We start from the raw sequence: 16,655 nt of genomic DNA, 5'->3' as shown, positions 1-16,655 counted from the left end.
AGCCCCAGACAGACTGTGAGCAGCAGTGGGGGAGGGGCAGCGTCTCAGGGGCGCCTACCCCCACGCCCAGCTCCCCCTCAACTTCCTCACGGCCCCTCTGGTCATTCACTGCTCGGGACTTACACTCATTCTCAAAGAGGTGGAACTGCATGCCCAGCAGGCCGACCGACTTGCAGAATGTATACGTGGAAGCGCTCTTCTTCTTTGGGCACAGTTTGAGGATCTACTCAAGAGGGACAAAAACATGCACTGACTGGGGAGACTCTAGTGAATGTGCACGCGCCCACTTGCACGAACACCCAAGGACATGTGTGAACACACAGGTCAGTGCACAAGGGTAACACACACATGTACACACAGGCATTTCAGATATACTTATACACGTACATTTACAGATGCACGCATATGCACGTATACACATACACATGTGTTTTTGGAGGTTTAAAGCCCACCTGTGACAAACACCTTGCACTGAGGAGCCAGTACTCACTTCCTGCCCTGGCTTGCCAGCCACATACCAGATCTGGCCTTATAGTAGTCAGTCATACTGTCCTCCTTTCTGTAGCTTGAAAAGGGCCAGATCAGTTCCACCACAGGCCCTTTGCACACACCGCCCCTTTCTCCAGCACTCTCTGCAGTTTTTGTATGGCTGGATTATTCTCATTACTTTGATCTTAAATCAAACCTACTTCCTTAGTTAGAGATGCCTTCCTATACCACCTCATCTAAAAAAGCACAAATCAAAAGCAAACCAAGTCACTCTCTCCTATCACCCTATTTTACTGTCCTTATGGCAGTTTCCACCATCTGGTATTATCTTGTTGACTTGTTTTCTTAAGTATTTATTAGCTCCCACCCCTGTGAAAATAAACGCTTGGTCAGCCAGTTGCTCAATCTGGAAATACTTCCTTCAGCCCCACCCATGGGCTGCGCTCTAAGGATAGAGGAGAGCCTGGGCGCTGGGCCCCTGCTCTCAAGGTGCTCATGCGACGCGGGGCAGATAGTGAATGCTCAATCAGTGGAGCCCAACAGTAAGAGAGAAAGGAAGGGTGAGTAAGGGAATTCCAGACACTTGCGAGTGTATTGAAGGAAAAGAAATAGGGTGAGGAGCAGCAGCTGACGGCAGGACGCCTTGCCTTGTGGGCAGGAGGGCTTTCCTGAGAGGCGCCAATGGGATTGAGGCTTGCATGAAGCAGGGAGGTGGCCATGCTAAGGCCCAGGGGAGCTTTTTAGGTGAAGCAGTTGCCAGAAAAAGGCCCAAGAGATGGCAGGAATCTGCTGAGCTACCTCACACCCACCATGGACAAGTGGCCTAGTCTCTCTGCAGACAGTGCCGAGTCTGGAAGCCTGAGGCCCACTGTGGGGAGCCTCCAGAGATTTGCGCAGCAGGCTTCCCTGCCCTGCTGCCCGGGCCGAATAGGTGGGGGTTCTGGGCAGCGGAGGACCTGGCCCCGCCCAGCCCACCCCAGGCCTCGGTGTCACTGCTCACCACCAGCAGGTCGTTGAAGAGGAACACCTCCCTCTGATGTGCAGCCTGCTTCTGCAGCTTGTTCACGTCTGTCACCTCGAAGAGCCGGCTGCAGCAGACCAAGCGGCGGTGCGGCACCGACAGCACCTAGAACCCAGGCGAGGTGCTTAGAGACCTCCAGGCCATGTCCTGCCCAGGGGAGGACGCAGAGGCCCAGGAGAAGAGTGGGGCCTGCTTCTGTACAGGCCTGCCCTGCCACAAACTTCCCTTCTCCTTGTCTAGGGCTCTTTCCCTTTCATCATGCTTTTTGGGGAGCAGAGCCAGAAGAGAAGCAGTTATTATGTTATAAACAAAGCAGGTGATTGGGGGGCAAGAAAAGGAAATTGCACAAAGGCTTTCAGATGGTCCAAATCCAGATACTGTAAGCTTTCTCCTCTGTGACCCTGAGGCACCCCAGGTCACGGGCGACAGTCACTTTCTTTACTGCACACCAAATGCAAGTATGCAAGAGCAAGGGGAGCCCACGGGCACTGAAAATCGACTTCAGCGCGTAAGAAAAGCAAACTGGGCAGATGGGGCTGGCCGGAAAGGTTGTACCACAGGAAATGTCTGCCTGGCACTGACGGGGAGAGGAAGGCCAGGCACAGCCTCAGACCAGGCCCCCAGCTCTGCACCCACGTACTCCCTGGGCCAGCCACGCAGCCAGGGGACCAGAAGCTGCTCCACATCCTTCGCATTGGTGGTATAAATCATTTCTGGGGACACGAGCAGTGCAGTAAGCTACGGAGGACGCTGGCTTTAAAAGTTATTACATACTTAGCACACGCTGTGTGTGACACAGGTCACAACGCTAGTACACCTTCTTGGTTTGCGATACCACAGCCTACTTGAGCCCATTTCCTGCTCTCTGTTCACAGGAAGTATCTAGCAGTACCCCAGCTAGGGAGCAGACCCTGAACTTCCAGCTGGCCATCCAGTGGCTTCGACCCTAGCCCACTGACCAGTACTTCTTGACAGCTCCCCATGCCCTTCACTGCACAGCTGGTGCAGAGGCGGTGAGGGTTCTAGGCAAGGGAAAAGGCAGGAGCAGAGGGTCTGGGGCACAGTATCGGAGGTTTGGAAAAGAAGGAGATGGCGGAAAAAAAGAATAGGAGATGGGGGTGGCTCGGTAAGCTCACACGGCAAGCGCTGCTCGGTGGCAGACACTTACTGTCTTCATGCCCACAATGGACTTTTCCACCTTGGTGACATATGTGACGTGGTCCTCATTGGACTTGAGCTCCTTCTGTTGTATCCTTTCATAGATGCCTACTACCAGCTCCCTGGGGATGTCAGCACCGTCATCCACACCTACAAACGCAGAAGCAGAGGTGTGTGTGGAGGGTCAGAGCAACAAGACTGCCGGGCAGATGCTCTGGGAGGAGGCTGCAATTCTACCGTGTTTCTGACCAAAGCTCTCAGTGGCTGGTTTCCCACACCCATTAGAGTAAGGACACACGTCTTCACCAGGCACCACAAGTACCACCCTTCTCCAGCCTCATCAGCTGATGTGTCTCAACCAGAACCTCCTGACTGCAGTGCTCTTTCCTGATGGCCACACGTGGGCTCTGCGCTCCTGTGAGTACCTGTTTCCCAGGCTCTGCTGCCCTCCGTGTTTGTCCTGACTTGTGCTGGCCCCACTGTGTGAGCAGCTCTCCAGAGACCTGACTTGTTCCCTTTGAGATCTCCTTTCTTGGCCCTCAACTCTCCTCCAGTAAGGAGTTCTGTCTTGAGGGAGTCCTTGTGGGATGGGTGACAAGATTGTCCCCGCAATGAGAGTGTTGGGCTAGGGCTGCACCGGAGGCAGAGGGAGCGGCTTGGGGCCTGCGGTGATGCAGGTAATCGCCCCCCACCCCGCGCCTACTCCCCTACAATCCAATGTTCCAGCAACCAAACTGTACTAGTGGGAAGTATGCCAACATGAAAGCAAATTTCCTTTGGTGTAGAAACAGAGGCAGCTAAAACAATTCTTTTCTCTACTTTTTCCAAATCTTTAATATGTGCACACTTCTTTTATAAGAGGGAAAAATGTAAAACATAACCACTTTGAGCTCCCCTTGGTTGTCTCAACCACTGAGAGCACATCATGTCTTCCATAGCAATTTCTCTGGTCCCTCTTTCTTCCATTTGTTATCTTGGATTTTGGTCAGGCAAATGAGCCCTGCAGTACCCCGAGGGCCTGAAAGAAATCAGGCTGTAGGCAAGAAAGAGCAGGAAGAAAGATGGACCACACACAGGTTTCCAGTCCGCTAGCTTTCCTCTGGTCTTTTAGAATACCTGGTGAAAAGGAACTTTTCCAAAAGGAATAAACCCACAAAGACAGAGAACAGAGGAAGGGACGGTCCTCCCTACTCAACCCCGGGGCCTGGAAGGCGGATACCTGATTGGACAGGTTAGCAAAGCTGACATGAGAGCCAACGGGAGCTTAGAAGCCACTGACACCCACCAAGGGCTCAGAACTGGGAGTAACAGGAGCCCCTGCGGGGGAAGGAGAGTGGGCTAGAGGTAGAAAGCAGGCTGGAAATCAGTGAACACCCTTTAGGCTTCCCTGTTCCCTCCTCTCTCCAGCAGGAGTCTGGTGGTTCATTTTCTGGAAAGGATGAGCCATGAGCTTGGAACTGGGGAACCCCAGTCCCAGCCAGTGGTGGGAATCTGCCCTGAAAATGGGGGGATGAGGTTGATATCTGTAAAAGACCTCGGCACAATAGTAGCTGGAATTGTACCCTCTGGGCAACAGAACAGACCTTCGTGTTTGTGGGTAATCAATCACCTTGAGAGAAATATCTAAAGATTCTGAGTAGGGATCACCCCATGACACAGCTCAGTTAAATCTCCCTGGGAGAAAGGTCACAGGCAGCAGCCCTCACAATGTCCACTGAGGTTCTGATCACCTTTTCAGGGGCTCTTGAATATGGAAAGCCTGTAACACCAAAGAGAAAGAAATAGGGGAAAACAGAAGAAAGAACCCCAGAGGAAATGGAGGCAGGCAGGGAGGAGCTAAGACAAATAAGACCATATTATATCTTCAACGAGATATGAGAAGATGTCATGTCTACAAACAAGAATAAAGTGCTATAAAAGGACATTTAGAGAACAAAAAACCAGAGCTATTAGAAGTGAAACATAAAGTTTAAAAAAAAAAGCAGGAATGAAAAACTTAGTAATATGTTTCAAATATTTATCTAGCATGTATAAAGCTCAGAGTAAGCACCTTCCAGCACTGCAAAAATATATAAATACAAAAATAAACCACTCTACAAGTAGAAAACGTTCACCTCTGGGAGAGTTTGAGAGAGGCAGGGACTGATTTTCTGTGGTAAGCGTGGTAGAACTATTTTATTAAGTTACGTGTATATATAAAACTTTGATTTTTAAAAAAATGCCAAAAATGTATCACCAGCATAAATAACACTTGTTTTTTAAAAAATCTTTGGCCCCTCGCAGGTGGTGCCATTTCCATCAGGAAAGGACTTGGCAGGCAAATGCCGTTCGGTTCCCTGCGAGGCTGCGTTAAACAGGCTGAGTCAGGTGTGAAGGCCTTTGTGACTAGTGGAGGGGAAAGGGCTGGTCCTGCCCAGCACCAGCTCCGGTGCTGAGGGCTGAGACCACACAGGGGCCTACCTGTACTGCCCCAGGGCCCCTGCAGAGCGGAGCGTGGGTACCAGAGACCCCCATGATGCCTGGGGAACAAGCCAATTTCCCAGCCTACGGTGGAAGGCTAGGCCTGGGGCTCAGACCCACAGACTTCACATGAAGCGGGACAGGCCCTGAGAAGCGGCCGAGCCCCGCCTGCTCACCTCGCAGGTTTCGGATAAAGTCCTCGAGCATCATCTTCCTGTCAGGCTTAATGTTGGGGCTGTACATGTCCGTGTTGAGGAGGATGATAGCAAAAGCCAGGATGAAGATGGTGTCAGGATTGTGGAACTGCTGCACCACCTCGGGGTTGCACATGCAGTAGCGCTGGCTGTGGGGGACACAGAGGGGACCATGAGCTTCTCAGACCCCAATAATGTCTGCCTTGTACCTTGGCGTCACCTCTCTCAGTTCCCGTAGTGGCGCCCCCTACCAGCCTCACACGGATGCTCCATAGGGATGTACTGGCTGGAGCACATGAGTGAGGAGCATCTCCTGGAGGGCTCCGTGTGCCCTCCAGCTCTTAGAGCTTGGGGGATGCTGCTCCTCTTTCCTGGCCTCCTTCTCTCCAGCCCACTGGTATTAACCTCCTCAGCGCTCTCAACTGACCTGAGCATTTCTCTCCTAACTGACATCCCCTCTGCTTCCCCATCATCTGTCCAAGCTCAGGGTGTCTGCAGGGGTGGGGAGGGGAGTGGGGCTGGGAAAGCAGCTCACCTGAAGGCCTCTATGAGCCGCTCCACCTTCTGGGCCTCCCCCTGCACGCGGATGTGCGCCTGGAACTTCCGCAGGGCCTCGTCCAGCTCCATGCTGGAGAAGTCCATCTCGTCCACCACACAGCTGAGGGTAGGCCAGGGAAGGGTCGTGAGAAGGGGCCAGGCCCTCAGCTCTGCCTGGGTTGAAGGGTGAGGTGGCGGGGTGGAGACTTGGACCCCGCCAATAGCCAAGGCAGGGCAGGCAGGGTCTCCCGGGCCTGTTCCCACCTCAGGGTCCCCCCGACTGACCCAAGAGGACACCTTTTTTAGCTTTCTCCTATTTTTTCTGCTCCAATGTGACAGGGCCTGTTTTCTTCATTTCACAGCCGAAGACCTAAGGCCCAGAACTGGTAACTGAGGCCAAAGATCCAGGGAGGCCGAGCTCAGAGCTTCCTACTCCACATCCCAATTTCTTTCTATTCAGCCTCGGATTATTTCAGGATCAAAGAAAGCTTTAAAATGGAATGAGTGCAGAGTGTGGTCATGCTTTCCTGCAGTTGCACTACTCAGGAGGCTGAGGCAGGAGGATCAGTGGAACCTAGGGGTCGGGGAGCCTGTTTTTCTCCTTGGTTTGTCATTTTCCTGTAAGGTCTCCAGGTAACTGATGTCTGCCCAGTTATCCCTTTACCTTAGTGACCTGGGAAAGAGTCAAAGGCCGTCTTAAGCTCAGCCTTCAGACATGGCCCAGCCCTTCCCCCACCAGCCCCTGCTTGGAGGCTGGGCCTCCGAAGAGTAACAGCAGCTCTGCTTTAATACAGGCGAGGACAGTGTGGCCATATTCCTGTTCTGGCCCTACTGCTAGCCTTGGACTTTGGCTCCTGGAGCACCTTTTAGAGCCTCAGTTTGCTCTGAACAGGGAGGATGTTGGAGTCCCTGCTCCTGAAGGGCTTTCTGCCCCTGAATGTCACCTCTACCCTCAGCAGGTTTGCTCGGAGTTTCTTTGTAGAGCGTGAGAGGAGGAAGAAGTGCACGGACGCCCCGCCAGTGCTCCAGGGCAAGCCTCGGACCTCCTCGCTGAGCATCATCCTTCCCCTTGGTGAAGGCAGAGAACAGAGCAGTGTGACTGCAAGCCAGCGGCCCTCAGAGCCGCCTTCTCTGCTTTGTGCCCCACCTCATCTCGGTCTCCTACCTGCGGGTCCTGTGCAGCTGCCCCTGGCTGCCCACTGTGCTGTGCTGCCTCCTGCCCCTGGCAGACTCTGATGCAGGCTCACAGCCCTGGGCACTAGTCACCTGCTCACATCCACCTTGCCCTCCACAGCAGCCCAGAGCCCAGCACTGCCCCTGCTGGCTCGGAAGTCATCTGCAGAGTGGCTGTGTGTGGGGTGAAGCGCGCTCCGTGGTCTCAGAGATCTGACTCATCAGCAGTCAGGAGACAGCAGGGGTGGTCAGTGCAGGGGTCTGTGAACTCTGCCCTCCCCACCTTCTGCTGGGGGAAGTAGAAGAGAGCATCACCAAGGGATTCCAGAGAGAGAGGGGAGGCTGAGAGGGAGCTGCCGCCCTTCCTCTTTCCTCCTCCCTGCTCTAGGGCAAGACCACAGCCCCTTGCGTCACAAGCTCACCCTCCCTCTGGGATCCAGTGAGCCTTGCTCCTGTCAGGCTGACCTGCCTGGGTGGGAGTGGGTGAGGCGATGGGCTAAGAGGGGGCCAGGAGCTTTGCCAAAGTGTGAGAACGGACAACACCCGCACCTGTGCATCGACATGGACACTGCTGGCACAGCCCCAGGTCCAGCCAGGTGAAAGGCCACACTGATTTCCCAGGGGCCCTTGTTATGTCCACAGCACATGTACCTTAGCTGGAACATGAGATTCAGGGTTGTTACAAGGCCCACATCTGCAGGGCCCAGAGTCCAGGCAATCACACAGAAGCTGCCTGGGGGAGGGATCCAGTGGGCCACGTGGCACAGGGCTCAGAGCCAGGGCCAGTGGTGTTGGGGGCCAGGTAGAGAACAAGAAGATGAAGAGACAAAGGGGGACAGAACCAGAGAAGGAAAGAGAGAAGGGAAACAGTGAAAGAGGAGGTGAATCAAAACGAGGGACAGAGGGGCAAGTGAGACAAGGACAGCGGGAGGGAGAAGGAAGACAGAGGGAGACAGAGAGACAGCTAGGTATGCCAGATGGGGAGGGCCGAACATGGGGTGGCTTGGCATGGCGTGGCGGCTTGCCACCTCCCCATCAGGGCCGCTTTCCTGTGAGGTCAAGGAGGCGGTAGTGGGTCCAGAGGACCAATGCTGAGTGAGGGGCCTGACCTCTCAGAGGACTCAGGATGGCCCCTGGCTCTCTGCCTGGCACCCAGCTGTTCCTCAGGACGGGCCCCCATTGATGTGTCTGACCCACCCACCCAGAGCCTGTCCTCTTCCTGAACTGAGGTCCTGGTACCCCCTTCCCTCCCAGAGCCTCTCATGTTCACTCTGCCCCAGAGCTCAAAACACCCTCTGGCCAGAGATGGGGTGGGTGCTGAGGCCTGGGCATGGTGGGGGAAAGTGGCAGGAGGAGGCAGTAGCCAGGGAGGGTGGGATCTGCTCAGTCAAGAGCAATGGCCTACTTTCCAGCCACTCAGGTGACGTGCAGCAGGCTTGCACACTCGTGTGTTGAGGGCTGCAGCAAAGAGCTCAGTAATGAGCAAAAGCCCGAGACCAAGGGCTGGCCAGGAAGAGCTTCCAGGTGGAAACACAAGCTTGCAGCACAGGAAGCATCAGGGTGAACTCATACTGGCCACGGGTGGGGACTCAGAGAGGGCATCTGGGCTGTGGCGCTGGTGCTGGCCCTAATTCAGCATCTTCCAGTCAGTGTTCTAAGACCTTGCATGACAGAGTCGTAGTTCGTTAAAATTCAGGTCCCTGGACCCCATCCCAGATCCAGGGAATTAGGACATTTGAAGGCAAGGCCTTGAGATCACCATTCTTTACCAGCTTTCTAGGAGATGCTTAGAATGCAAAAACCAGTGGCCGAGCTGAGGCCGAGCTAAGGCCAGGAGGGAGTTTGGCCATGGAATGCTTTTAAAATGAAGGCCCATAAGCCCTGACAGCAGCCTCTGGGGTACACGTGTCCTCATCTGGCTATTGGAGCCGTTTTGTGGCAGGGCACTGAGAGGGATAAAGAGGTGCCACCCCCGCAGGCCCTCCCTTCCCTGAGATGACCCCGGGAATGTTGGTGGTTGGTGGCAGAGAAACGTTTCCTGGTTCCTCCTTCCCCGGGGGAGGAAAGAGGCTATGCTGAGCAGTGTGCTTCTCCATGAGACCACGCACAACTCTCATGGAGCTGAGGGTCATACTAGGTGACCTCCCTGAACTTCTCCGATCCCCACCCTGACTGTGAAGTTCTCTGACTTGGGCCTGAGAGCTAGGAGAGACAGCAGCCAAATTCTAAGGGTGCTTCAGGCTGAGTGCCCAGCACCTTTCCTGCTCAGACATCTCGCCACCACAGTAGTGGTGTCTCCTCCACATACCTTCCAGGGAGCCACCATGTGTCTCCTGGCACAGCCTGTGTCCTCCTGGGGAAGGGCCAGGCATGGGGATTAAGCTCTTTCTTGGCCAGGCTGCTCAGGTGGCCTGTCTTCCATGGTGGTTGTCAGCCTAGAATCACCCACCACCCATGTCTCTCAGTCCCTGGGTGCAGCAATATATCTTGCTGCTTCCTGATCCAGGGCCACCAGTGTCCTGTCTCCTTGCTGATCATCACCTGTTTCCTATAAGTTCCATAATCAGTACGTTGTACAACCAGTAAGTTCTAGAATTGCCTCCCCTCACAGGAAGCAAAACTGAAACCGCGTAGGGGCTTGGCCAGCACTCCCACACGGGAAGAGCAGACTTCTGGGGTCCAGGTTGAGGGAAGCCTCCTCCCCTGCTGAGCTCTCCCTGCTGCAGACTGGCTGGGGACATAGGGTGGCGGAGATCTGAACACTGGCTCTGGTTGACTGAGTGCTGTTCTTAGTGCTTCACTCAGCATGCAGTGACATAACTGTCCCCTGCCTGACCATTACCCATCATCTTAGACAGGCAGAAATTCAGAGCTGAGGGCCAGGCTGGTCCCCATCTCCCACTTGCCACAGCTCTCTGTGGCTCACTGGAGGCTTCTGCATTCCCTAGACACTTGGTAGTAGACTGGGAAGGTCTTTAGGGACAGCTGGTATAGTCACAGAGGCACCATGTGTCACCTGGGTGTGTCATGAGCCACCTGCCTGTTGCCAATCAGCAGAGAGCTGTGGTCACCTTGCAGTTCAGAGCTGTGCTGGGCAAAACCAGCTCACAGCAGGACCCCAGACCTGACCTCCTGCCTTTCCCTTCTGGAGCTTTCTCTGACCACTGGCAGTGGCTAGCTGCTTGGCTTGCCTCATGAGGCTCCTGAGTGCAAGGTAGGGCAGGGACCTGCTGTAAGTAACAAGACTGCAGCTCTCCTGAGACACGAACTCCTTGTTTTTCTTCTCAGTTGATCTATGTTGTTCAGGAAAGGCCATTTCAGGTCTGAGGATGTATTCAATGGTAGAGCATTTGCCTAGCATGCATGAAGCCCTCAATTCCATCCCCAGTACTGAAAAACAATTTTAAAGACCCTACCAATAATGGTGCGACCAAGCGTTAAGGACTTGTTTAACATCAGCTCCATGCAAGTGATTAAATTCGACCAGTACGCTTCTGAGTTCTGAGGGGCTGCATGCATCTGGGATCCTTTGATCTGAGTGTCATTGCTGGGTGATAGTCACAAGAAGGTGCAACATGCTGGCATCTCTTATGGGCAAGTCAGGTCACACATCCTTTGTTTTACCTGATATTTAACAGCTTGACTTGCTTGAGCACATAGTTGACAGTGTTGTTTGATAAATTCTGCAGATGAAATGTTCCCAAAGCCATCATCTCTCCCTTCCCAAAATGAAAACATATGCACATGTATTTGGTATAATTGTACCAGTGTGGTGAGCCTGAAGCACAGACATACACCTATGCAAAGACTTTGAGTGTCCCCAGTTCTCACTGGTTCGAGCGGCCCCTCTCTGTGGCAGGGCCGCTCTCCAAGGCTTTGTGCTCTGCCAGTTACTCCCCTTCTGGTGGCCAATGTTCTGGTTTAGACTCTCACCTTCTGTCACCACCACTGTTAATGCAATGCCTCCCTGCCTCCAACCATCTTCCAGAATAATCTATCCACTCGCCTGTCAGTCCCTTGCTCTTGGCTTATGTTTCTCCGAGGCCTTCCACATCCCTATCATGGAAGCCACGCTCCTCTGCAAAGCCATCCAGGCCCTGCTAGCGCTCAGCTTCTCCCACCCGCCGCCATGGTGGCTCCCTCCTGGCCGTGCTGCACTTCGTACCTGCTTCTCCTTATTCTTATCACCCAATCCCACCCTCACAGGTCTTGGTCTAGTCTTCTCCACCCTCACTGTACCCTGGACCTGCCTTGTGTGTACCCTTGTACTTCTCTTCCCAGGTCAGAATGTGCCCTTGTCTGTCTTCCCCATGTGACTCTGGGGTAGGGCAGCTCTTCTCACCTCTGCATCCCTTGTGCAAATATGAACATAAATGTTCCACGGGTGAGTAAGTGAGCGGAAAAGTGATTGAACAAATGAACAAAACCTGTGTATGTGGTTAGCTGCACAAGGCCCCCAAGGGATCTGTACTTTCAGAATCTTTCCCAGTGGCCTAGGATTGGTAGCCTGCCTTGGCAAGATCATCTGAAACTAATCTTGGACCTGGACGTAGTTGTCAGGGAAATGGCCCTGAAGATTCCAGATGGTGACTGTGAGCCGGCCTGGGGAACGTCACTTCTGCTTTCCTCAGCTACGTATGCCAGTGAATGATGGAACTTAGGTACGACCTGTGTCCAAATGACCTGACTGGACCTGTCTCAAGAGGTGCTGCAGATGTGTTTGTGGGTCACAAGTTGGTGCAGGTTGTGCAGACAGCCTCCGTCTTTCCTGTGAATTTCTGCAGCTGCTATGACAAATATCTCACAAGAACCAGTGAAACAAAATCACATATGCTCCTGAATCTGTACAAACAGATACAATCTTGCATCACATCACTTGTTAACACTGATCTGTGCATGGAATTAGTTTGTGTTGCAGGGAAATGAAGCACCCTCTGCAACGGATCAAAATGAATTTTGTCATCTCTCTCTCTCTCTCTCTCTTTGTATATATGTACAAGACATTGTCTGGCAGACAAAGGAGCCTGTTGTGAGCTGAAAATAGGTGATGGCAATAGCTGAGAGTTTTAATTGGCCAGAAGAGATGGCAAAAACCTAGGAGGTGAGGCCCCAGGTGAGTTCTGGGAAGTGCTGTACAAGGAGGCTGCCCTCTGATGTAGGAACCCTTTTATTTTGCATTCTTGTTAAAGGATTTAATTAAAAATCTCACCATCCACTAGAGTGTTATTTTTGCTTCTTGGAATTCATAGCACGTTCTACAAGGTCAAGGCTTTCTTGGAAAAGTGCAATGATACTAAGGAAATAAAGCAGGAGGAAGCAGACTCAGGCGCCTGCTGCTGTCCTGATGACGACAGACAGAGAAAGTCTCCTCTGAGGGGACCTTGGAAGGATGGCTGCCAATCACATCCTGAGGACACAGGAATCAAAGGAACACGGTTTCAATTCCCCCACAGATGAGTTTCCTTTGCAGAACCCACCAGCACCCTGTGGCCAGTGGGTTTTCAGACTCAGGATGCCTGGGAATTATCCTAAGGGCTTATCAGCTCCTTATCACACTGCTGGGACTCAATGGGCCTGAAGCAGAGATGGAGAATTTGCATCCTAGTAAGGGTCCCTGTGATGATACTGCTGCCAGCTGGGGCTACCCTTGGAAAAGCAAGGCCCTATGGCAGGAAGAGGTCACCCTTTTGAGCCAGACACCCTGGGTTTGAGTCTTGTTTCCACCATATAGTTCTTCAGTTCAGGTTAGCGAGTCTTTCTCTGCCTCCTTCACCTTACAGAAAGGAGACGATTTCTTTCTTTCTTTTCTTTTCTTTTCTTTTCTTTCTTTTTTTTTTTTTTTGTCTTTTTCGTTTTTATCGGTACCAGGGATCGAATTCACAACTGCCTGCTTGCAAGGCAGGCGCTTATGCCGCTGAGCTAAATCCCCAGCCCCAAGGAGACGATTTCTATCACACATAATGGGTCCGGCGGGCTTGAGTTTTAAGAAGATAGCATATATACAGTTGCAGTACACAACAAAGCTCAATAAATGACATTTTTATCATGCACCTGGACTGATATGTGCCAAGTGCACAGGTGAATGTTTAGGTATTAGGTATTAGATTCAGGTATTAGGGATAGTTTTCCTTTACCACAATTAATTGTGGCTAAAGTTATGGCATTAGATAGTTATCCATTGGCTCCTTAATATATACATGCAGCAGAGTGGAAATTGATCTAGCTCAGACCTTCTGAGATTCATGAATCAGTTTCGTTTTGCCCAAATGAGATTATTTGAGTGTAGCAATAAAGCAGAGGTAAAGGATGAGACAGTACTGACTCTGCTCAACTTCTTCACTTTCTCTGCCTCCAGGTGGACACTGGTCATTTCTTCTCTCTGACCTCCATTTCTGCCTGGTAAATGAGAGGCCTGGACCGCCCAGGGACTCTCTCTTGGTGCTGTGACAGCCAAGTGCACTGACAAGGACTGTCAGTGTGCACAGATCGCATTTCTCTTATACTGAAGTACAGATGTTGGGTGCTTAAGAGTTCATGCTGCCTGAGCAGATCTAAGCCATCAGTGAGCTCTGAGACCATGGGTGAGCCACTTAACCTGTCCATTCCTCAGTTCCTTTATCTTCAGAAATGAACAGTATTCATAGAGATGCTGCCGACACAGAATAAGTGAGGTTTTGTATATAGCTCCTGGAGCAGTGCCCAGTGGCACACAGTTGATGTGATTTGTCTTTAGTAGACATCACAGCCAGCCTTCTCATCACTGGCTCTTCAGAAATGTATCAGAGCAGGTTGACTCCGGGAAAGCCAATCCTAGAAGCCCCACTTCAAAGACTGGTCAGTTGGAGCCTTAAGTGATGTCCCACAGGGACCGCTAGACTTTTCCAGGGCTGAGGCCCAAATAATCAGGAAGAGGTGGGCAGCAGGTATGTCATCTCGTGTAAAATCCCAGTTCACATGTTAAAGTGACCATGTCAAAAGGACTGCCAACCCAGAACTTGTTCATCCCACACTTGGGGACCCCAAGATTTCCACATGCAGGGGCAAGGGAATTCTCAACTCTCGTGACTGTTCAGAAGAGTCCTTGTCCATCTGTGGTACAGGGGGACATATGAACACAACAGCCTGGAAAGTTGAAAGGTGAAGGCCATAATTCCAAAGATACTGTGTTTTTGCAAGTTTCCCACAAGGAGGGAACTTGTGGTTTGCACATGTTAGGCAAGAGTTATATCATGGAGCTATACGTCCAGCCCACAAGGGTACCACTTTTTAAAAAGAGACTCTCCTTTTATCCCACTGGGTAGTAGCAGGGTAAAATTTCCAAGGCAATGAAAATAATATCAATTTTACCCCAGGCCTTTTCTAACTTCCCTCCAGACCCACCAGGGCCACCTGGGGTCCAGCCTCCTCTCCCGTTTCTCATGAGAATTCCTTGGGAAACAGGAACCATCCTGAGAGCATACATAGCGCAGCGGGCAGGATGTTCTTGAATAATTTCTTCCTAGTGAGGAAAGGCTAGAGCCCTCCAGACTGCTGCGTTTGACAGACAATCTGTTTTCATTTCAAAATGTCCCCTAAGAAGAACAATCTGTTACACTCTGGCCAACACACTTTGATGGAAATGAAATGATGAAATCTGAACCAAACGTCACACTCTGCGTCTCGGGATTTCACGAAGGACAGAGTAGATGCAGTGGGGCAGGGACACCCAGGAGCTTGCTGCTGGCAGATTAGCCCCAAAGCCGCCGTTAGTGCATTGTGTGGAAATGATAGATACGGATGCCCTCCCCATGTATGTGATTCACATCGGAAAGAATCACCCAGGCTGGAAAAAAGATTGCTCACAGCCGGCATGGAACGTTCCCCATCCGCCGGGCTTCAAGTCTGCTGAAGCATATGTTTAGGGAAGGAAATAGAGCAAAGCCAAATTTGCCAGCCGAGTGGAAGAGGTGAAGGGGGTTCTTCCGGCCCCAGGGCATCCGGAGCTGGCTGCTCTCTGGTTCCCACAACTGAGTCTGGGTTGGGGTGGGGGGATCTCTCCTCAGCATAGAGACAGGGTACCCTCAGAGTCAGGGTGGCCCCCAGAATGAGCTGCCGCTGCCCTCCAAAAACTCCAGTAAATCCAGCAAACTGTCTTTTGGTGAGTAGATCTGACTTCAAACCAGACCTGGAACATTCAAGGTCTTCCTGTGTTGAGGCTTCTAATGTCTCAAGATTTCCAGAGGGAAACAGAAACAGCTATCGTTTATAGAGAACTTCCTAAGAGAAGGCCAGGCATAAAGTTGATCTTTTGACACATTTTAAACATTAAATTCACAGGAAGCAGCTATGATTGGCCATTCACAAATGTGGACATTGAGGCTGATTTTGCTTTTAAAGGCAAACAAAAACCCTAGGCAGGTAAACCCTGTACTGGGTGCAGCCCTCTGAGACCTGGATGTCTTGTATTTTATTTTGAAAAAACCAGGTGAAAACATTCCTTCTTGGAATGTGTCTTCTATGGAAACAAGCCCCAAAAGAGTAGAGATGTCAGCTTTCAAGCATGGGGAGGCCCCGACTCCCAGAGCAAGTGTCAGGCACACTCGGTCTGCAGCAGAGGCAGGTCTGTCCTGGCCCCTCCTCTTCTTTTTTTTTTTTTTTTTTTGGTGTTTTTCATTTTTCGTTTTTATCGGTATCAGGGATCGAACTCACGACTGCCTGCTTGCAAGGCAGGCGCTTATGCCGCTGAGCTAAATCCCCAGCCCCTCCCCACCTCTTGCACCTGCAGTGCCCCATGGTGCCTCACAGGCTTTCTCCCCTTCAGGAGGGGCTATAACTCCATCCTTCCTTATTTGCCTGCTTCTTGGGAATGCTATGGCTTGGGCTGTCTCTATCTCCCAGGGGATGGATGATTTATGTCCTTTTATTTGGCAGGCAGCTTTGTATAGCATGGGTATGACTCACTGTATGTCACCAGGCGGGGCTGGGGCTGGGGAGCCTTGAAAAATCTCAAAGAGCCCTTCTTCCGAACCTGGGTAAAATGGCTCTGGGAAGGTCACTGTGTAGGTTTCTCTAGGGGGAATAGGGAAGAGACAGCAGATCCTGAAAGGGTTCAGAGAGGTGGCTAAAGCCCCCTTCTAGCTATGCTTCCTCCCGCTTCTGCTTATCTTCCTGCACTTCCCCACAGTAGGCCCTTCCACTCTAACACAAACTAGGCAGCCATGAATGTGGGGGCGCAGGCTCCTTTCTGCGGGGCTGCATCAGTGTGCAGAATCATGGGCTCAGCTCTGCACTCAACCGGTCCCAATGCCAGGATGTCAGAGGAGGCCTCAGTCTCTTTGCTTTCTTCCTATGCTTCTTTCTCCTCCCTTTCATGGATGTCTGGGTGTGTGTTCCCTCACACCACGAGCCACTCCTGCTCTCGTACACCTGTAGGATACCCAGCCCAGCCTATTCTCAGCATTGCAGTAGGCACTCTGTGTTTGTCTAGTGAATAATAAATAGGTATCTCATTTTCCTCAGCACAGATCTGGTCGTAGGGTTTCTCTGAGATGCTCCAGGAGAATGACAAAGCCTGGCCTCAGTGTTTAGGCCAGATGATTCTCCATGACCACAACCAGTGAGTGACAAATGTACCAAGAAAGGAC

The 16,655-nt window shown here is 51.9% G+C and overlaps 1 protein-coding gene across 12 annotated transcripts in view; it reads right to left on the bottom strand.

Annotated features, from left to right (window-relative positions):
- The window catches only part of Iqsec3 (IQ motif and Sec7 domain ArfGEF 3), a 95,587-nt gene that overhangs the window by 12,263 nt on the left and 66,669 nt on the right, over positions 1-16,655 (bottom strand). For 8 of the 12 annotated variants that reach the window (XM_063258559.1, XM_063258560.1, XM_063258562.1 and 5 more), the window contains exons 6-10: positions 5,858-5,980; positions 5,305-5,471; positions 2,679-2,818; positions 1,490-1,615; positions 124-223 (exon numbers count right to left, since the gene is read on the bottom strand). In XM_063258559.1, the coding sequence (XP_063114629.1) occupies positions 124-223; positions 1,490-1,615; positions 2,679-2,818; positions 5,305-5,471; positions 5,858-5,980 (656 nt within the window). The remainder of the gene's footprint in view (positions 1-123; positions 224-1,489; positions 1,616-2,678; positions 2,819-5,304; positions 5,472-5,857; positions 5,981-16,655) is intronic. The other 4 variants (XM_063258556.1, XM_063258563.1, XM_063258565.1 and 1 more) reach the window with 1 other exon arrangement.

Source organism: Cavia porcellus, unplaced genomic scaffold, assembly GCF_034190915.1.
Source record: "Cavia porcellus strain 051 isolate PalLab524CR breed Dunkin Hartley unplaced genomic scaffold, mCavPor4.1 scaffold_11, whole genome shotgun sequence".
In the NCBI taxonomy this organism is placed as follows: domain Eukaryota; kingdom Metazoa; phylum Chordata; class Mammalia; order Rodentia; family Caviidae; genus Cavia; species Cavia porcellus.
The sequence above is the reverse complement of the archived record's forward strand: the minus strand, read 5'-3'. Positions and strand labels throughout refer to the sequence as shown.